Here is a 22,433-nt window from a genome sequence, read left to right as displayed (position 1 = left end):
AGCAGGATTAGTGTGTGTGTGAGAGACGGGGAAACAGTAGTTGAAGTTGAGTATCTGCAGACCAAAAAGTTCATGACAGTTTTATATCTGTTAGAATTGAAAATTTTGGGGGTAAAAGAAATGTCTCATTTCTTGTGAGTGGGATGGGGTGTCCAGAGAGTGTAACTTGGGGATAAGATTGTTAACTGATTGTGTTACCCTCTTTCTTATATGCCCATGATTCTCTTCTGTGGATTGCTTGCTTTGAGATACTGCTATTTCTATCGATTTGAAATAAACACTAAGATAGGAAAATAATGCAAAAAAATGTGTGCTTACTGTAGTTGAAGCAGTGTGACTGTTTAAAGGTCAGTTAAATGGTCTCTACTGGGTGAATTTTTCAAATAGAAATGTTCAATAGTAATTTTTCTTCATATTTCCTCTCGTGGCTCTATTCCCCTTTACTCCTGGTATTTTCCTGTTACATGATTTTCTTTCCCAAGAAAGAAGGTGGTATTTTGTCACTTATTTGGGAGTAACCTTGCTGTCTTCTGGCTGGTTTATAACAGCTGGACTTGTTTAAGGAAGGTGCTTATAGAAGTGACAATGAGCAGCAAATGTTTTGATGACTTGCATTAGTCCTTGGGTGGGGAGCCCTCATTCTTTTCCAGCTAATGGCAAGCAGAAGACCTGAGTGCCCAGTAGCCTCTGTGTTGGTAGTTAGGAAATAAGTTGGTACTTCACAGCTTTCTGCTTACAGGTCTTCATTATTTGTGCAAAGGGCACTGCTGGAGTTGGTGGGTTTTCTGGAATTTTTGGTAGAGAGCATGTGGGGATGATACCATCCCCATTAGCAGTTGTGGTTTGGGGATGTGAAGACAAGTCTGCATAAAGAGAGAAATATGTATCAGATGGTGAAACTGCAGCAAAGAAACTAGCTTTTCTAAAGGTGTTACTGATTTTTAAGAGAAACCCTCCTTTCCCTCCTCTTCCCCCGCTGTTCCCCACCCTCTGCAAGAGCTAATGATTAACTTGGGTGTAAATAAGTTCACTGCAATGCCTGTAAGTGAAGAACAAAGATGAACAGTGATCAAACAGACTTCCATAAATCACTGTCTTGGAAGTCCATCACCATACAGCTAATAAATGGGAGTACTCTCAAGGGTTGAAGAGGATCAACGTGGTTGTGTGTTCTCTCTCTCCCCTTAAAAAGTAGCACACTGCAGTATTTCTTCTGAATTTACATTTTCAAATACATCCTTAGGTACAGTGAGCAATTTCTCATGATTTGGAAGTGTGAAAACTCGATCACTAGCTGGAGATTGCTACACAGATGCCATGTGGCAGATCAACTTGCAAAAGTCCAAGCTGTGGGAATAATTCCAGCTTGAACAGGGTATTTGATTTCTTTAGGTAGCTTGGAAATAGGTCTCTGTAATACTTGAGACAAAGTATGTGTCCAGGAGGGTGGCTTTGAGTTGGTAAAAAAAAATAAGTAATTATATTTGAATAAAACTTGTGGTATTTCTGGATCAAATGTAGTATCTTCTTACCAGTGGACAAACTGTTTTTAAGTTTCAGTGACTTTGTTTCATACAGTCTTTACATGCATCAGATGACACTTTTACAAAAGTAATGCAACCACCATTATGTATAAATTAACTCCACAGATGCTTCTTGTACACTTATAAAAAGAGCAACCGAGAGGAGTGAAGAAGAGCAACTGGATTTGCTGGGAAGCAGGAACACAAACTTGTCAGTGTGATTCAAAAGTTAATAGGTGGCCACTGCTTTTAATACAGCAGCAGAACTGTAGGTTATTTTTGGTGCTTAAAGTAATGTTACAGGTTCAGTATCAGGGCCTCATTGTGAAAGATTGCCTGCAATCTTCCCCATACACACACGTGCACACGTAGCATGCTCCCCGAGGACTAAATTGTGTCAGGCATTAAGAATGCAAACCATTTATGGGATTTTCATCTCTTTGTGCATCTGTTTTGCAAATATAGAATTCAAAACCTGAGGGGGAGATTGTCCGCTTAATACTAATAGAAGCAGGGCTGTTAAGTGGTTGGCTTGTACAAATGTTAACTATTTAGCCATGTTTAAAATCCAGTTATGAGAATTCTCCCCCTTGGTTACTGTACAGCTATAGACGTGGCTGACAACTGAAACAGGCAGTAATAGTGGTATTTGGGGATAAGGGAGAAATATGGTCCTTACAAGCTGGATCAGCCACTGGATTAACAGATACTCTCTCCGTGGGTGGCGTGTCAGGTTTCTGCTGAATTTGTGCTGAACTGAGATGAGCATGGGAATGGTGATTTTTTTAAAAATTAATTAATTTGCTTTTTATGAAAGCACACTGTAATGAAAACAGCAAAATATCTTTTTCTTTTTGTGTTAAAACAAGCTTTGGAAGTAACACCATTTAAAAAAAAAAAAGGCATAGTGACATAGAAAAAAAAGCAGTATGATGAAAAATTGACTATACAGAAGAAGTGATGCCATGTAGACAAAGAGAATTGTTAAATGCATGGGAATAATGAACTGAAGAAACATTACTTTGAAGTGTCAGTAGGCAAAAGGTAATGCAGGTGGAAATATGGGTGGCTGTGTTTTACTGAGGTTAGCTCTCTGTGAAACAGAAATATTTCCTTGTTCAGACAGCTTTGAATTTTTGCCACCTTGAAGTTTCATCTTGTGATGCTGCTGATGTGAACTGCGTGTTACTGTGAATACATTAACATTACAATTGAAATTATGAGACTTTATACCACAAATGGATCATTAAATTCTTCAGGAGTGCTCCCGTGTCTGGTGCTGTTGTGAAAATTGTTTTTTGATTTGGTTGTGAATTACTTTAAAGTGTAATAACAAAGTTAGCTGAGTTTGAAAAGTGCAGTGATAGGGAGCTGCCTCTTACTAAGTTTTCACTTCATGGCTGCTTCTTGGCAAACTGGAGCAAGATGTGAGGGATGGAATGAAACCTGCTAAAGGGCTTACTGCTTGATAAGAAGTGACATGTTGCTTCACTTTAAGCAATATTGTACAAAATGACTGATGGTAATAATATCTGGGTCCCAGAAGACCAGTCTGACCAACCTGGGACACTGGTGAGAACACAGCATAGCCAGTTTTGAACGCTTAAGCAGTAAATGCACTTGGTGTGTCTTGAATATTTTGTATCTGGGGATATGGTAAGAGCAGTGTCACGCAGGAGAAACGTAATTGTTATGTCCAGTACTGACAGTGCAGGACCTTCTCCATCTGTGTGCCATCTTCTGCCCTAGCCAATGCTTAATGGGGCAAATAGGTTTGTCAGCTGTACCTGGCCGGACTATGTATTGACATGCTAGCTGTGCAACCCTCCATCCCGCACCGCAGCATATTCCTCACGGTCCTCTGTTTTTTGTGGCATTCCCTGCCTCGAGTCCTACATCCAATCAGTCGTTAAAGTGCCTTATATTCAATAAGTCCATGGTGCCAAATACAGTTCTGCAACATCTCTCTGGTGCCTCATATACAGCACCTACTTAGTGTATTTCCTTGCACGCATGCCTTCCGTGGTGTCACTTGCTGCCAGGCTGTGCACTAGTGTTTCAGGGATGATGTGTGTTGGTCCACAGCAGGGAGCTTATCCAGCCTCCTGTTTGCAGTGTTTCTCTGGTGTGCTGATGTGTCTCCCAGGAGAACCTTGGACACACCCAGAGCACCCATTGGAACCCATCTCTGGTTTGGCGCTGTCACCTTTTTGTTTTTGCTATGAATAGGACCTGGAAGGTTTTGTGGGTGGCAAGGGTATGGTAGAATGGTGAAGGTGAGAAAGAAGGGGACCATGGATGTTGAAGAGAAGAGTGGAATGGACAGTGGGAACAGTGGGAACAGTGAGACTAGAGAGGTGGTGGTCTTCAGCCATACAACATGATTTGCAGGCTCTATCCTAATTGCCTAATGTGCATAGCTTCCAGACTTTTAGCCTTTGGGGACTTAAATGATTCTGTATTCCTGCTATGGATTAAGCTACAACATGCATTTCCCTAGAACAATAAAACAAATTTAAATTGTTTCCACTGGGGGGAAAAACAAACCAAAACAAAACCAACCAAAACTGATTCCCATAGTCTTGTGGATGACTCCACAGATAGCATTGAGACTGTTTTAGATTCAATGCTATTATAATTCTGCAAGCAAAATGGTAAACTATTTTAAAGGCTTGTTTTGAGTCACATTTCTTCTGTAAAAAGTGTTAGTGTTATAAAAAGAAACCACCCAACAACTTCAGGCTGGTTGTGTGAGTTGGAAAATTCTGGGAAATTTATTTCTCTGTGGTTGCATTGATAGAGTGAAAACATCTGTAGCTGATAGTAACAGAAATAACATTTCTCTCACGCTTTTCTTTGGAGCTGTTAATGGGTGTGAGGAAATGCACCTTTCTTGTAAGTGGGGTCTGCAGCCAGTCCAGTGTGGAGCAACATTGGGGGGGGGGGGGAGGATGCCTCTTGAGGTACAAGTCAGGTCTCCTGACAGATGAGCTCTACTGGGCCCAGTTGTGCTACTTGCTGCGTTTATCCTACAGCCCCTGCAGCTTTCTGCCCTCATCCTCTGCTGCAATTCCACATCAAAGATGGCAAAGCAGGTTGTATCCTCCTCCATATTTTCCCAATTTGCAGCCCATTGTACTGTTGCAGTGGTTGAGGCACAGGCATCTGTACAGCTTGCTGTATCCCGTCAAGATGTTGATGTTAAGTGGCTGAGACAAATCCATCTCTGGTAGTGTGAGGAAGCTTTACCTCAGTTTTGGATAAAAGCGAGTTGGCAGTAGCCAGCTGTGAATCTCTGTGCCACCTAGGATCCAATGAAGTGGATATTCTGAGGTCATGTTGTCCAGGATGTGGCCGCCTTGTTGACAAAGTGCATCAGGGCATTAGACCAGCCTGAAGATGGAAATGACAGCTGATCTCCTACCTCAGTCCTGTTGCCACCTAGCTGCAGAAGACTGATCCTGTCTTGTGCCCGTGGACAGTTTGTTTCTCAGGTTGTCATCCCATATACTCTGTATGGGAGAGGGTGTGTGGTGAAGTTGATTGGTTCTGTACAAAGACTAGCACTGTGTGGAGGGAGGCATGAAGGTCTTGCCTATAGACTTCTTTCTCAATTGCAGCTTCCAGTGGCCAGTTACCACTCTGTTGTCGTTCCTGCCAAAACTGCTGTGCCCAGGCAAAACTGTTACTTGCGTCAACGGAACAAACAGTTAATTTTTCAGTCAGAGAGAAGAACAGGCCTACCTTGACTACAGAAGCTGCAAACTCCCGTTTGAGTGTAATTTAAAACGTATTGGCCAGCATGTCTTAAAAGTGTACTTAGAATGAAGAAAAAGCCTTAATGGGGTGAGAAAAAGGAATACTGGAATCATCTGTTTTTCTCCACTTTTTACTTCTGATTTTACCACTTGCTTTTGTTTTCTGCTGGAGAAAGACTTAGTGGATTTTTGAGCCCATGTGAATTGGGGAACAACTTCAGAGCATCCAAGAGATTTTTCAAGCCCAGGGTGAAAGAGTTTCCACATTCAAAGCTTGATGAGAGTTTCCTTGTCAGAGTTTTGACACAGTATGTGAGGATGATGCTTGATGTCACTGATAGCTTGTAGGATACAAATTTATCCTGATGAATGTGGAATTACACTTGTTGCTTGGGTGGAATTAATGAAGCCACTCCACGTTCATGTAATAAAGTAATTCCTGTTGATTGCCTGTTTAACCAACACCTTTTGACTAGGCACAAACATCAGTTGCAAGCAACAAAAAACAGAGAGAGAATTTTCTAGAACATAGGAAGGGGTTAGCAGTGTTTTTAAACCTTCCTAAATCCTGGTGCATCTCTCTCACCACAGCCAGTTAGCTGTCTTTCTTGCCTCCCCAATGCACACACGTGACTTGAAAGTCACACTGATTAGCTTACCATGCTAAAAGCTTTGTATTTGCTGACACTGTCAGTCATGTCTTCTCCAGCAAATGATTTTATTAGGTTGTGGCGAAAACCAGGGTATATTCACTGTATGCGATGGCTGTCAAAAGAGTTTGAATGAATTAGTCGAAGAATAATCGTCTTAACAGCAATTCAATGTGAATTTTTCTGCCATTGTAGTAGTCAACTACAGTATGCAGTGCCAGGCTCTGTGGGTTTAAAATAATTTGGGAGGGGGTAAGCTAATTGCCAGATGCAATAATAAAAACTTAGGGTGAAAAAGAATAACATGATCTGTGTGGTCCTTGCTGGAAGTGCTTCTGTGTCAGCAGGCAGACATTCTAAACCCATTTAATTAGAACTATTTTAAATGCAGCTAACAGACAGATGCACTTTGTACATATTAATGCATTGGGCAAGATGTTTTCTTGTTTCAGTTTGGAGTTTATAGTAGTTCTTAGGTGCTACTTGAGCAATAAATGTTGGTTAAATAGAAGTGGCTCAATACAGCTGCAACACACTGCCATTTTCTTTGGTTCGTGTTGCCTCGCTCATGCTGCAGGATACCCAGGGGATGAATACGAGTTGCATCTTGCCACAAGTAGGATGTTGTTTACTGTGAAGTCGGGGAGGATGTTGTCAGCAGTGTCCCTGAAGACATCTTGTGGTGTTGGCTAGAAAGCTATTTGGGGCCTGTCTGCCCAGGGCAGGTGTTTTCTCTATTTTAATGTGTTTTGCATGCATTTGCTGAATGCTGGCTTTCATTGCATGCTCTGTTGAAACTTAGAGTGCCAGGTCGATCTGAAGAGAACATATGGACATGCTCTGCTTCCATCTAACTTTTTTAGTTTGCCAAACAAAATCTGTTAAAGCATGGAAGATTCTTTTCACCAGGCATAGCTGGTCAGTGAGTGCTGTAGTTGATTCTCAAAAGAGAAGCCTAAAGCAAGAGCGTTGTATCCTGTGAAGCTACTTCATCATGGGGAACTTAATCCTTCATGCAGACAAAGAATGTACACCAAAGTCATAAGGAAAAAGTTGACGTGCATCAGTTTTCTTTTTTTTCCTAATCCTTCATCTTTCTTTGGCCAGCCATCCTCTTCTGGCGGTGTCTAGGATTAGCAAAGAGTTACAGCTGAAATGCTGCCAGCAAGATATTGTGCTGCCAGGTGTTTGAGGTCTTGAATATAAGCCCTTGTTTGTGGTTCTTATTCTCTTTCTTGAAAACCCATTTCTCAAGATGAGTGTTTGGGGTGGCACTGTGGAGTCTGGCTGCCTGGGGCTGAGTAATAAGTCTTGAACAAGGGTGTCTCTCATCTCTTCCCTCTTCCTTCTAGGAGAGTCAAAATTTCAACCCTGGAAGCCAAATGATACTAGTGGCCTAATATTCAAAGGTGGAGTCAATCGTGTTCTCTCAGGGAAGTGGGTGACAGTAATGACTGTGATGGGAGCAGATCCCCACTGTGCAGCAGGGGCCCACAGCTGGGCACAGGCTTCCTGTCCAGCTCTGCTGCTGACACACACAACTGCTTGTATGTTTTGACCCACCTGCCTTCAGGTCAGTGGGGATGGGATGCCATAAATCTGTTAGTTTGTTGCCTGATATACCCTACTATTCTGTATCTGAAGGGAATGCTCTGTCAAATTGAAAAAAGCTTTAATTTATGTCTCACTGTGGTTGTGGCATAATGATCTATTTTTCAATGTTGTAAAGTATGATTTGCCTACATCTTCATGCTTGTATCCCCTTTATAAAGAGATTTTTCTGGTTAAACCTGTATGTTGTTATGCTGTGTCCTGCATACTTTTTTTTTTTTCCAGAAATGTAGCATGCTGGCACAATTCACTTCTGAATCTGTATAGCATTGGATTTTGCTTTTGCTTTTGCTTTTTAATTTGAAGCCTTAGAGCTATGTCATAATAAGAAACCTCCCTCCTATGGAAAACAGCAGAAAAACACTTCTCTTCCCACCCACTGACCCTCTACCCTCTCCCCCTGATTTTTCATGGGTTCCCTGAAAAAGCAGTATTAAAAAGAAAGAAAACTCAACTTTAAGTGACTGAAATGGTTTTGTCATTAATAATAAAAAAAAGGTATTTATAGAATTGCTTTTATCTCAGTTGATTGTATGCTACTGTTCACTCATGTCAAATATATCTTTGCAGTTGTGATGACAGTTCACTGTTGGTCAACCAAAGGTACAATTTCTAAATTAACAGTGAGTGGGAAATTAGAGGAGTGTATTAATATCTCCAGTTGGATTACAATCCACAAGAGCAGCTGTGATTCACTGTGATCTATTTCCTACTATTACTAGGGTCTATTTGTGCTGGTTTTTTTTTTTTTTTTTTTTACCTGTCTGTAAAAGCTTAGGTTATATCTTTGGTTTAAATTTATATAACAGTTCACTATTGATGCATATCCTTTTCCTCCAACCCCTCTCCCTTCTGTTTCTCTATGTAGAGTTTTTGTATCTTTGGGAAAATATTGTGTCACTATTAAAGTAGATGATAGCACCAATAGTAGCTTTCACTAGTGAAGAGAATACTTTTCTTAAGTCTTAGTATAAAAGTAATTAAAAGGAAGCTGCCATATGCAGTTTGGTACTGTGACACAGCTGTGGAGCTCCTGTGCTGTCTAGCTCAGTGACCCATCCTGAAAGTTTCCCGAAAAGAAATACATTGAGGATCATAGGGAAGATGATGTATTGTGCATTTTCCTCTGTAGGCTTCCTCAAACCTTCAATCATTTCTGAGTCTTTTGGAGTCAGACATGACTTCCATGGCATTTTCTTTCATAAACCTGTTCATCTTCCCACAAACCTGAATGGATGCTGAATGTTCATTGCATATTACTTGTTTGGACCTGTTACATGCTAGCTTCATTGGCTTTCCCTAACTCCTGTATTGGAAGAAATGATGTGTTATCAGTGCTCTTCCTGTTTTTTTTCTGTGCTGCTACTGCCTTTATAGGCCTTGTTGTGACTTTCTTTTCCCTACGATTTTCTTCTATAAAGACTCTGCTCTTGCTTACTCCATGTCTCTGCTTAGTTTCCTGAAAATGTTTTATTAGGGGAATCAGAGTGTATTTTTCTGGCTTTCGTAGAAAGAGAGGCCTTGCTTTGTGAACCTGCTGGAGTTCTTGGAAAGGTTCAGCAAATATACGGACAAAAGCTGTTCTGATTCTTCCTCAACTTACTTCATGATTTACACTGTGAAGTGTTGAAACTTTTAGCTGTCCTCAAACTTACATTCTGGACCATCGTCCTGGTTTAACCCCCAGTCAGTAACTAAGCCCCACCCAGCTGCTTGCTCACTCCCACCCAAAGAGACGGAGAGAGAACTGGAAGAGTAAAAGTGAGAAAACTCATGGGCTGAGATAAAGACAGTTTAACAGGAAAACCAAAAGCCGTGCACGCAAGCAAATGGAAGCGAGGAGTTGATCCGCTGCTTCCCATCGGCAGGCAGGAATTCGTCCACCTCCAGGAATTCCGGGTGCCAGCATGCGTAGTCGCTGCTTCGGAAGGCAAACACCATCGCTCTGAATGTTCCCTCCCTCCTTCCTCCTCCTTCCGCCAGCTTTGTGCTGAGCATGACATCATATGTTAGAGAACATCCCTTTGGTCAGTTGGGTTGAGCTGTTTCAGCAATGTCCCCTCCTAACTTCTTGTGCACCCTCAGCCTGCTCACTGGTAGAGCCGTGTGAGGAACAGGAAAGGCCTTGACTCAACCTAAGCACTGCTCAGCACTAAAACATCCCTAAATTACCAGCACTGTTTCCAGCACAAATCCAAAACAGTCCCATATGAGGTACTGTGAAGAAATTTAACTCTGTCCCAGCCAAAACCAGCAGAAGTGTGATGGTGAGTACTGCTGGAATGGTGTCAATCAATGGCTTTGTAGGAATTACTGGTAAAAAGTGTAGCACAGTGGAAGGTCTGCCACATATAGATTGCATCTATGTGGAACAACTAAAGGTTAAACAGAGTGTCCATAGTCCTTATGGTAAGGATTCTTTACAGCCTAAATTTATCCACCAGTTACTTCAAGGCAAAGCTTTCAGTTTTGCATTCAGAAGCTAAGGGACTTAAGGATGGATTTGAAGGGAATGAATGAGTTTATTTTGAGGTAGTGCGAACACATTTGTATGTAGACTTTTTCCAGGTTAAATAGGTTATTTGGAAATAACTGAAAATTGGAACATGTTGCAAAAGGCTGTCTGTGACACTGTCAGTCAGAGAGGATTACAGAGGGGACAGTAAAGCACTCGATGTTTAAGGCTTCACCCGTTCTGTTTGTCGTCCTGTGACCTTCATGAGAGAGCTGCCTCGCTGTCAGGTAGAGGCCAACAATTTGTCTGATTCCATCTCTGTGTGAGGACAAGAAACTTGGGTGCTGTTGCAGGCAGTGCCTGTCCTCAGCAAAGCTCAGCCTCATGCCTGGTGAGGCAGCAGGCTGTGCCTGCTTGGTAAGCAGGCAGATGATTAAACAGAAATGTGGAAGAGTTGCTCACAAGTGACTGTGTGAGCAGAACTTATTTTATAAACAAACCGGTTTATGCAGAAGTCGTTTTGTGTTGCTGGTAAGCAGCTCTTGCTCTGTGAAGAAGTGGTGTGGTTTTTTTTTCTTTTTTTTTTTTCTTTTTAGTGTTCATCTCAGATGATGGCAGTTATGAGTGATAGTGAAACTACTTGGATTAACAAATTCAATGAGGAAATTTTGCCTTTGTACACTAGGCAGTAATGTCAAAGAGCTCTTGAAGGCTTTTATTTTTTCTTGATGAACAAAGGTCTTTGAGCTCTTTCCTGACCCCTAAAAGTGGCTCTCACCAACTGGTAACTTTTGTTTTGAAAACTTACGGGAAGGTAAATGCTACACAACAATCCTGATAGCTAGGAAACAATCAGGCATGTAAGTCCTAGAAAGTCAGTTCTTAACTAGGCTCAAATTAGTACTGGAATGATTTCCTTCTGACTGGTCTAGATGTATTTTTTTTTAATAATTCTTTTAAAGGACGCGGAATTCCTTTAAGTCATTCCTGGCTCTGCTTGTAATGTTGCAGGAGGAGGACGGCATCCGGGGTGTTACAGTGGAACAACCTTTCCATTGCATTCTGTATTAGAAAAAAACAAAAAACCACAGCACAACAAAATGACCCTGCTTTTCTTCCTCCTTGAACTTTTCAGTTTGTTCCTTTCCACCCTGTAGCTGTTCCACTGAGCTGCTTCAGCTTTTCACATCTGTATTGTGGGTCCTTTTTCCTTACTTCCATTTACCTTCTCAGGTGCTGGTTCATCTGATTATGAAGTAGCTCTTTTTTCTTTATAGTGTTCATTTTATGCCGTGATTCCCTTTTTCTGCTGCTTTTATTAATTTCCTCCCACCTGGAAATAGATGGAGGAAATGAAAGGAGGAAGCTATCATAATAAGTTATAAAATGTTGTGGAATATAAATGATAGTATAATGGCATGTATCGTGGGGGTATGTCAGAGATCCTCCTGGATTAATGATCTTTCAAAGCTTGGGAGGATGGATTGAATTTGGTATGTACAAGGAGTCTTTGGAAGGGGACACCAGAATAAGCACGACTTTAAGTGGGAATCTTAGGTTCTTACGACATTTGAATGTGTGTTTCTTAAGGTTATGAGGCAAAAAAAGACTTTGGCAGACGTACCTTGCCAGCTATCCAAGGAACCCCTTGACCTGCTGGGGGTTGTAGTTGCACCTTGGTGCTGCCAGTCTGTGAGTCGCCCAGCAGAGAAGAGATGGGTACCTGTCCATAGTAATAACGCTGTGCTTCCCTGAGACGCTTGAACAGTGGTCCCCGTGGCGGTGCCATGCCAAGGAAATGGTTCGTACTTATGAGCTCTTCCTCTGCTCAAGTGGCCTGTGTTCCTCCCGCTTCCTCCTGTCAGCTCTGGCAGTTTATGAGCTATTCTGATAATTTGCTCAAGTTCCTGAACTAATGGAAAATGATCCCCATCACCTTTCAATTCCTCCTCCCTGTTCCTTCCTCAGTTCCTTGGCCAGTCTATCTCCCCTTCCTTACTCCATCACCATGTTGCAGTTAACCATTTTTTTTTTTTCTTTATAGTAGGTAAATTGGTAACATCCAGCAAAGAAATTGAGCCAAAAACATTAAACTATTTCACAGCTCTACTTAAACGCATCTGTAGTACTTTGGGAGTCAGCTATGTCACTGCTGAATGGCTGATATCAACAGTAGAAATGTTAATTCTCTCTGAGTAGTAAACTGATAGTTATGGCTTAGACCCAAGCCTCTCTTTTTAACCCCTCAAAGCTGTTTTTTTTTCCCTCCTCCATTCTTATTCAAAATAACTTTTTTAATCTTGGAAACAGACTGAGATTGGTATCAATGCGGATCTGTAAGCGTAAGCCCTATCCTAATGTTTGCATGAATGCAAGGTATTAAATGTCTTCTGGGGTGCTTTGCACGGAGGTAGAAGGTTATTTTAGACAGAAAAGTCTAGACAGTTCTTAGGGTCTATTGCACATCTCTACACCTGCCAAAGTTTGGGAGGGAATTTTGTCCAAGTTATGCTGCAGTTCCTCAGGAGGGTTTTCGTGATAAGAACAACATGAACTAGACTAGTCTCCCTCCTCCTGAAATCGCTGCTACTATTGTAAAACCTGGGTAACGTTCTGCAGTTGCTATTCCTATTTCCATCTTCTCTCATTCTCTAACAATTATGCAAGTTGGAAGGATGTTGTCTTTTGTACAAGGTTTCGATGTATGTGCAAGGGATAATATAAAGTTTTCTCACATGCAATTGAGACAAATCCTTTTTAAACACACTTTGAGCGTAAAGTGAGTAGGTTAGACTTTGGAAGGGCTCTTCAGTGGGTGAAGGAGATAAATATATCTTTTTCACTGTCAGATTCTTTATTGTATTTTTTTCAGAAAGAGAAAACTTTTCTTGCTTGAACCTGATAATATTGCACTATTGAAAATGACCTGGCATGTAAGAAGGCAACTTTGAGTATAGCAGACGGGTTTTTGGAATTTTTCATGTATTTTAGTTTCTTAAAACTATTCAGACTTTCCTCATGGGTGACACCAAATCTATAGGAGACTCTGAAGTTCATAGAGAAAATACATGGAAAGAACTGAAATGTTTGGAAGAAGTTAAAAATGAGCGGCTCCTTTAGATTACCAGCAGCATTTGAATGCTGACTTTTTAAACTTTATGTAAATATTATTTATTTTATTTTGTTGAACTGATTTATAAGTGTGTGTGTTTTATTTTCTTCCCTTTTCTCCCTCTTGGAGAAATAGGAGTTTTCTGATTCGCATGTAGTGTTTAAACAGTCCATTCATAGGATGGAAAATTAAACACCAGGCTATGTATGTGGTTGCAGTCTCAACTAAGATGCTTAGGACCTTTCCATATGTTTTTTTCATAAAAATAACAACACTGATGTTGGTAAGCTCATCTTAAACCCTTAGTGAATGCTTGCCATGAGTGTGTGAGTCTGTCTTCACTTCCTGCTTTGCATAGTTTTGGTCACTTAACCTTAAATATATTTCTAGCTTAGCGGCTGTGCCCCTGTGGCTGTTTTGAATTAACATTTGTGTGATTTTGTAATATTTATTTTATAAAAGATAGTTTTACAGTATGATTGTAGAAGCATTGTTCTTAAGGAGTCTTATTAAAAAAATATTTTAGAGGTAGTTGTTCAAGTTGTAATAGACCTTCAAGAACAGGCCAGCTTGAATTAAAAAAAAATAAAAGCACAGGCAAGCTGAAAGCTTGTATTTCTTGGAGGGGATGTATACATTTGTGAGTCTCATATTTTAGCACAGAATGAGGATCTAGAAAGTTGAGTCAACACACAGAAAGGATAGTGACACTGCATCCAAAAAACTTAAACTTTACTGCATGCTGAATGAGGTATTGTGTTTTATTTTGTTTGTGAAATCTGTAATGGAAACTATAGGCTCGCTATGGCAAATGATGGGAAACAGCGGTCCTCAAGACAGCATTAAAAATTGGGAATGCCAAATATGTGCACTGTACGTTGGCCTTGCTTGAGAATTTTTGAAAAAATAAATCGTTAAACAATGAAGGCCAGATCTTTTTATTTTTCTTCCTGGGAAAAGAGTTTGTGTAGCCTAAGGGAGAATTTGGTGCTTGTGGGAAAGAGAACACTGGGCTCAATTTTCAAAATTTATGCAGCATTGCCAAGACAGATGGGAAGAAACAAGAGTGCACCCCAAACAACTGTGGCCCTGGGAGACTCTGCTCATCTTGCATGCGGGCGTCCCCATTCATAACTGCGCTTCCCAATCAAGCTGCACGCGCGAGCAGCTCTGTGCGTGGGGGAGCCCGGCTTGTTCAGCGAGACTTCGGGGTACTGCAGGAATTAAGCTTACTCGAGTCATGTAAAGGGGTGACAACTGCGAAGTGCCAGGGTCTTCTCACTGATTTCGGAGTGGGTGTTCTGAGGTGATGTGTGTTGGGCAAGCCTGTGCCGTTGTCCATAATGTACAGAGCTGCTGGGGCCAGGCAGGGCACGGCAGCGACGACCGCTCGCGCCGCTGCTGGGGAGCGATTGTGTTTTGTGTGACTGCTGGAACCCACCTTGGGATCTGTCCCAAATGCTTTCTTGGCAGTAGAATGTGCTGGGGGTGCTCTTCTTCCAGGCTGCTCCCGCAGCTCCACCAGTGGAACGGAGCGCTGTTTTTCTGGCTCTTGTTTCCTTGTAGCTCAGGATGCTGTTCGTGCTTCTCATCTGCAGCATTCGACATCCTGTCCATCTCAATGGCTTCCTTTTGAGTCAGCTTAGTGGATAAACATCCTTTATACAGCTAAGGGTTTAATTTTTTTAAAAAAACCTGAATGGTTAAACAATGTAGCTATTGTGGATGCTACCAGTAGATGTTGAACATGTAGTCTGAATTTTTGCTCGGATCAACTGTTTTCTGTGAATGGTGTATTTATACAAAACAGATCTAATTGGATTTGTTCCTTTTGCACAAAGTAATATGTTGAAGTGGAACAGGACATCAAGAATACTGCATCATCTCTAAAATAACACATCCATCCAAATTTTTTCCCCAGATTGTTGTTGCTCACAGGATCTTTAAGAACAGAGGAAGTGACCAGAATACACAAGAAAACAAGCTTAACACATGAAGTTTAGTTAAATGAAATTAAATGAAAACCAGAAGTTCTTTCTGTAATCACTGGGGAAAGATAGTATTAAGAACAGGATCATAGAATCACAATTGAAATTGAGGATTTGGGGGATATCACTGGGACAAAACACTCTAAACTGTTTTAAAAGTATTTCATAGAGACGTTAATTAAACTTCTTTTTGGTGTGTGCCATTAGTCATCAGCAAGGGGAAGGAATGGCTGATTCAGGAAGCTTCAGGGCCTCATAAATTAAGGAATAATGAGACTTGAGCCAAACATAATTTTGATTACTTTGCCTTTGATTGTTCCATTTTCCTGTCATCATTCATTCAGCCCTTCTATATATAAGTAAACAGGGAACTTTGACTTTTTGTGCTTTTGTTTGCTTGTTTAACTAGGCTTTGGGCAATATCTTTGTTCTTGCCTGGTATTTATCTTTTTTTTCTTGTCACTAGTTATTTTTTGTTGGCTTTGCTTTGGTTGCCCTTCACGGTTTTTTGTTACCTTAATTGCTGACTCTTACATGTGCCCCCTGATACCTTTGCCTATGCAGACATCAAAGGGACGTTCTTACCTGCTAAGCTTGATCCACAAGGAGCAGAAGGGTTGTGCATTGACATAGGTGACCCAAAGATGCACACAGCCTGCATGCTTTGTTTCCACACCCCTGTGGTACAACTGCGGTTGCACTGCAAGTATCTTTCATAATTTGGCATCACCTGTTGCATGGACTTGTATTTTGTGCCTTTTGCAAGGGTTGTATTTGTTGTGGGTGGGTTTGTTTTGTTCTGTTATTTTAACTGGGGGCGAAACAAAAGACAGAAATTCGTAAACCCATCCCCTTTCTCTTTTGTGTTTTGGTAGGCCTGGATGATTGCCTGCAGCAGTATGTCCATAAATTTGAACGGGAGAAGATAAATGGTGAGCAGCTGTTACAGATTTCTCATCAGGACCTTGAAGACTTGGGTATCTCACGGATTGGTCACCAGGAACTGGTTCTAGAGGCTGTGGATCTCCTGTGTGCACTGGTTAGTCAAGTGGTGAACAGACGTGCAAAGAATTACTTGAAGTGCTCTTTTTGGTGAATAACTTTGACAAGTCTGATAAAACCAGAATACCCGTGTCCCTTGCTTTCTATTACACATTGTGGTAAAAGAAAACAGTAAAGATTTTGTTCTTTCAAGCTTTGTGTTAATAGTTTTTTTTTTTTTCCCTGATAAAAGGCAACACTAATTCACTTGGTTGCGCTTCTAAGGAAAGAAGTTGTCTGAGTAGCGTGGTTAGATCTTGTGGCTCCTGTTAGTGAACAGAGTGGAGTGAATAATTCCTTGACTGGTACTGTCCTGCCTTCCCTGCATTAGGCAAGACTTGCAGCACTGAGAATACTATTCTTAAAATTGGGTTTTTATTGCCTAATGTGTGTGCTAGGTGCACTACTTGATGCAGGGAGGTGCTACAGGGGTGATCTGTAATCCGTAATCAGGAACAAATTGGATAGCCTGTCCTGAAATAAGTACATTTAATGAAGTCACTTCATACCGTCTGAAATGTTTCACATGCAGTTGCTCCTCTATTTCATAAACATTTTTTATTTGCCCTTCAGTATTTGATCTATCAAACATTTATGTTGAAAATCTAATGAACTGTATTTCAAGCTAATTACATTCTATGTTGTGGGAAGGTCTAGATAATCTGTCAGGTGAGTGAAGAGATCCAGTGGGTTAGTAAATGCACTGTGTTCTGTATACAGTCCTGACTGAAGTAATGGATGTGAAGAGCCCCAAAGGCACCTTTTTCTGCTTACTTTTTAAAATATTAGAATAAAATGAACAAAGCTGGATGACCGCCAGAACCTAAAGCTGTGTTTTATCTCCTACAATTTCCTCCTAATTTCCTTTGTAGACAAAAGTTTTGACCTCAGACTCATTTCTGGAAATCCTTTGTGAAATGCAGCTCAAGTTAATGCGTTAGACAGAGTTCACATATTGCATCTGAAATGTCCTTGTTCCCTCTTAAAACGAGGCAGAGGAAGAATCCCTGTGGTTTAGGCATGCCCTTTGTCACCTTGATGCCCCTTTCCTTGAGTTTTTGGAATTGTTGTATAAAATCACTGTTGATACTGTTCCTGAGGGGATGGTATGTTTTAAGTTCTAATGAGCCAGTTTTTTACTTTGTCTCTTTCTGTGTGAGAGAATAAAAGTTTCCCTCTTATACCTGTATGAGTTTTCTGACATCAAATTGTTGTGTGGGGTGTTTTTTTTTAATTTTTTTAAAAAAATTATTTATTTCATAGGAATAGAGTCCTCTCTGGCAGCCACACTGCCAAGCTGAAAATATATCTGCAAGTTATGGTCTTGCAGTAGTAAGCAAACTGTAGAACCAGTACAGCTGGAAGAGAAAGTAATGCATGTTTGCTGCTTGGGTGATGAGGAATTGTTCCCTCATCTCCTCACAGCAGTGGCTGCATGTGTAACAAAACTGTAGCTGAAGAGGCAGCAGGAGAGACTGTGGACAAGGACAACAAGGTGAAGATTTCCTGCAAGTACGCATTTCTGTGGCTCTCAAGCTGGTCTAATGGGCCTTTCTGAACAGGTATTGAAGGGTTATTGAAGGAATTTAGAGGACATGTCAAAGAAACTGATTCCCCAGAGGTGTGGAGAGAAAAAAACAAAACAACAACAACCAACCAAACAAAAAACCCACACAACCAAAACTTGAGTGTCTACAGTCTTTTTGTCTATAACAGTATTTGCTTGGGAAAGAAAAGGGGGATGGGAGGAAGGTATTTCCTAGTTGACTGAAGTGTTTTGGAGAGGGAGAAACAAACATACATACGTATGGGGGTTTTAAATTCATGGAAGACTACAAAAAAAACAGAGGCAGGGATCCAGAAAATAAGCTTTCTCAGCCAAATAATTGGGAGAAAAAGCATCTCGAGTGGTGGTTGAATACTTACTCATCATTCCCTGATGAGCTGACTTGCCTGTTTGGACTTGTTAATGCTTGCTATTTCTTATTTTTATTAAGAAACGTTATGTAAATAGTTTCACTTTTAATGTGTTCTTTGGGTTAGATTTCTGAGTCTTTAGTTACACTATATGATGGAAGAGTTTGGAAGCAAAAAACCAGCTGATTTTTCTTGAGGTTAAGATGAAGAGATACTTATTTTAAGCAATTTAAAACAAAACCAACCAAACAAAAAACACACACACAAAACCAAAACCCCCCATGGTTTTTAGTGTTGTGCCTTTGATAACTTCACTGGTAGTAATGTTCTGCCAGCATATTTGCAGTGAAACAAAATATAACAGTGTGACAAAAAATAGAATTTGCACAAATGAAAACTTATTCTTTGTGGTTAATCCTTGTCAAAAGCACCATATCTGTGTCACCACATAAGATCCCAGTCTTCTAGAGGTCTCAAATTTAGTACTGGTTATTAGGAAATTTGGGACTCAAAAGGATTCTTTAGGATGCATTTTTTATAAAGGGAGCGAGCAAGAACTGTCAACTGTGACAGTACCATGTGTTTAACTCTAGTGTTTTTGTAGGCATGAGGTGAGTTGGATCAGCTTTTGAGGTGGCATTCAGTCTGGTTTTATTTATTTATTTTCCCAAAGGTGGGTTTTCAGTTGGATCAACTAGCAGATCCAGCTCATCATCATGCTGCAGCACATGAACGTGGCTGTGAAAGGGGAAGGTGATGCTGCCCCTGGGCACTAGCAGAGCTCTGGATCAGCCCAAGTTGGCTCTTGACACGACGGCTGTGCTGTTTTGGCTTTGGTTTTATGTTGGCTGCCTGACCTTGAACAATTGTTTGGTCAGTGTACTTTTTCCTCATTAAATATCATAAGAGATAGGAAGGAGTGTGCTGTTCTATGCATGTGCTCTCTCGTGCAGGTGTGTGTGCTGCCTCGCTCCAGCCCTGCCTGTGGCTCTCAGATTAATGAGTAACGACCTGGGAATGTTTGACACACAGCTCTTGACTGCTGGCTGCAGCCTGTGTTTTGGTGAAAGCAACCTGGATTTTTTATATCAGGAGCAATAGGAAAATACAGTGTGTTCTTCAGTTCATGAGCAACATCTAAAACCTTCTGGTTACCTAAATAATAAACTGTTAAACATTGTAGCCTCAGTCCTGTAGAAATAAATCAAAAAAAGCCTACTAAGCACTTCAGCTGTGTGTGCTGTGAAGGCTGTTGGGTGTGTTGTTAGGCTATCAGTGTTCCTATCTGTCCTGGATTGGGGCTACAGCTCTGTGATAAATTAAATTAATCCAAGTCAGCTGCTGCCTCAGCCCTCTCCTCTGATTAGTAATCTGTGCTTGCACTCACCTGACCCTGAGGTGAGCTACTTCAGGTTGCTAAACCAGCTGAGAGCACACTATAGTGTAAAAAAAGGAATAAATTTTTTTTTTTTTTGGAATGGTTTAGTTCCCCAAACCAGCCCTCCCAGCAGACTGGACACTGTAATTGTAGGAGCAGGAAAATAGCAGAAATAGGTGGTTATGTGTGAGGTGGTCAAGTTAGTGTCAGTTTGGGTGGAAATATTGCTATATCTGGTGAAGGAAAGTGATGTTTTCTATGTATTGAAGCAAACAGGTGAGGAGGCTGGCTTCCACCTGGAGCAGAGGTGGTTTGGGTCATGGTGACCCTTTGCTCTGGGGAGATTCATCCATCAGGGCTGATACGTAGATAGAGAATTTGGTCGCCTGTACTGAAGAGCTGTGTACTTCCTGTTGTGTTGGATAGGCAGTGTGTTTAGCCAGGACTTTTCTTAGAGCACAAACTCCTCGTTTGGATATGAGGTGCATGCTGTAGAGTCTTTGGGGGAAGTTATAGGAAAGCATGGTGCAGTGTCTGGAGAGCTTGGCTGTGGTACGCTCTTGACAGGCTGCTGGGGACACCAGTTGCAGTCATAAGCTGGAGCCTTATATCTCCAGAGGCAACACCTGTGTTACTGAAGACCACCTCAAAACTAAGAACTACTTGGCAGACTTATTAAAAAAACTAGGTGAACTGGAAAAGTCATACCAGACTGATCTGCTATATAAATAAAGTGGAAGAGGTGTGATAATGAGTATGTGAATGTTCTAGGGCTAAAGCCAGAATCTGACCTGGTATATTGACATGTATTCTTTTAAATGCTGGGGCCATCTCCAGTCACAAACACCCACAGGTGATGGGCACAGTTTCTGCACCTGAATGACAAAGAAAGATGTGGAGATACTTAAATATTTGAAGTCTCTTTCAAGTTCTGACCAAAGTGATTAGATGGTTATACCACTATACAGAAAAGAAAAAAATATATCTCACTTTATGTAAGGACAGGGTTCAGCATCCTCTAATTGCCCTGTTAAAGGAAGAGATTTCTGGCACATGACTAATTTGGAAATTCTTTTGGTCACAGGAACTTATCCCACATCCAGACCTGTTGGTGAAAAAGTATTCATCCAAAAATAGACTAATACACAGTGTCCTGTGAGCAGGAGAAAACTAACTGCAAGAAAAGCATGAGATCGATGCTCTTGGTTTTTTGTTTGTATTATCTTTTAATTTTAACAACAAAAAAAGTTCTTGCATGCTGTCATGTATGTACTTTAACATTTTTTAGTAATTCATATCTTTAGCTCTCTGTGGTCCCAGAAATTTAAGATTATCCTTTGCTGTTGTAAGAGTGAGATTTTTTTTAATTGGATATATCCTCTCAAGCCCTATTACTGGCTACATTTTAAAGGTGCTTCCTTGTCAAGGTGAAGGTTGCCATTGCTCAGCAGGAGGAGCAATACACTTGTGTAACTTACGCCCAGTAAGGTCCTATGCATAGGTGGGTGTGTTAAAGGTATCTGGGTGGCTGAAACACTTCCTTACCCTGGTGGGTTTCTTTGGGCCAAAGGTTCTGTTTCATCATTTGTAAATGACTTCATGTAAGAGATTCCAGTCTGGTTTATGGATATTGGACTGTGGAGGGAATAAAGCCGTGAGCCAGCAGTGTGTCGTGGCAGCAGTCAGCAGCATCCTGGGCTGCATTAATGGGAGCATGGCCAGGAGAGGGTGGGAAGCAATTATCACCCTTTACTTGGCACTTACGAGTCTACATAGGTCCCCTGCCCCCAAGTACAGGAAAGATGTGGGCAAACCAGAACAAGCTCAGTGAAGGGCTACCAGGTTGGTCAGGGATGGAGCACTCACCTGTGAGGAGAAACTGAGGGACCGAGACTTCTTCAGGCTGGGAAAGAGATGGCTTCAGGGAGGCCTAACAGCAGATCTCCAGCACCTACCATGGGGGGTAACATGGTTGGCAGGATGACAGAGCTGGAATGTTGATGATGGTGCATGGTAGGAGGATGACAGTTTGTGCAAAAGCTGAAAGAAGAGATTCAGGCTGGGTATAAGGAAACACTTTCTCACTCTGAGGACAGTCAGACAGTGGTTCAGTTTGCCCAGCAAGATTGTGCAGTCTCTGTCATTGGAGGTTTTCAAGACCTGACTGGTTAAAGCCCTGAGAGCTGATCTGAGCTCACAGCTGAGCCTGCTTTTAGTACGAGGTCAGACTGAGACCTCCCGAGCAAACTTTCTGCCTGGGTGATGCTGTAATCTTTGGTGGAGGCATGGAGAACTCCTGGAAATTTGGAATTAAACGGATTTAAGATTTGCTTTAGTTGTGCTTTGTTTTGTTTTGTTTTGGTTTTTTTGTGGGGTGGGTGGGGACAGGGGGAAGGAGAGAGTAGATCTATAGCTGACTGAACTATGGAACTTGAAGATTGTTAGCTGGAATCTGCAGCAGCAAAACAGTAGAGGAAGGCAGGATTTTTTGCTTTCTTTTTTTTTTTTGTTTTGTGATATTTTTTTTTCCTGAACAGATAAGTAAGAATTTTCACTCTAAAAGAGCTAACTTAACTTGCAGAAAATGCCGACAGGTTTTACAAGGTAGGATAACTCAAAAGCAAAAGATACTCAGCGACACATCACTGTGTAATCCACACATTTGTATACTGACAGCAAAAAAGAAGAAAATCTTCATTACAAAATTAAGTTGCCTTCAGAACACATACAGTATATCATTCTTGGTGTGTTTGGAATGGGATGATCAATGTATTGCTTAAAACAATTGGGTGTTAATGTTATGGGGTATGGGTTGGTTGTATTTGAATATATAAAATTGAAGTTACAGGCAGGATTCAAAAATTGTTATAAAGATGCTGTTGAATGAAAAATACAATATCTAAAAATGGTTTTAATTACTATATATAGTGTTAATGCAGTCCTCTAATATGCGGATAATTGCACTGCTGTCATCAAGGAGCACAGTTACTGAAAACTTGT

General features: G+C 41.0%; 1 protein-coding gene across 1 annotated transcript in view; it reads left to right on the top strand.

Annotated features, from left to right (window-relative positions):
• The first annotated feature begins 9,824 nt into the window (after positions 1–9,824).
• Positions 9,825–22,433, top strand: part of LOC103780154 — a 122,207-nt gene continuing 109,598 nt past the window's right edge. The window contains exons 1-2 of the mRNA XM_008947805.1: positions 9,825–9,951; positions 15,973–16,136. Of these exons, the coding sequence (XP_008946053.1) occupies positions 9,825–9,951; positions 15,973–16,136 (291 nt within the window). The remainder of the gene's footprint in view (positions 9,952–15,972; positions 16,137–22,433) is intronic.

This window comes from Merops nubicus, unplaced genomic scaffold, assembly GCF_000691845.1.
Source record: "Merops nubicus isolate BGI_N331 unplaced genomic scaffold, ASM69184v1 scaffold23659, whole genome shotgun sequence".
Classification (NCBI taxonomy): Eukaryota; Metazoa; Chordata; class Aves; order Coraciiformes; family Meropidae; genus Merops; species Merops nubicus.
This window is presented reverse-complemented; position numbering and strand designations above follow the sequence as displayed.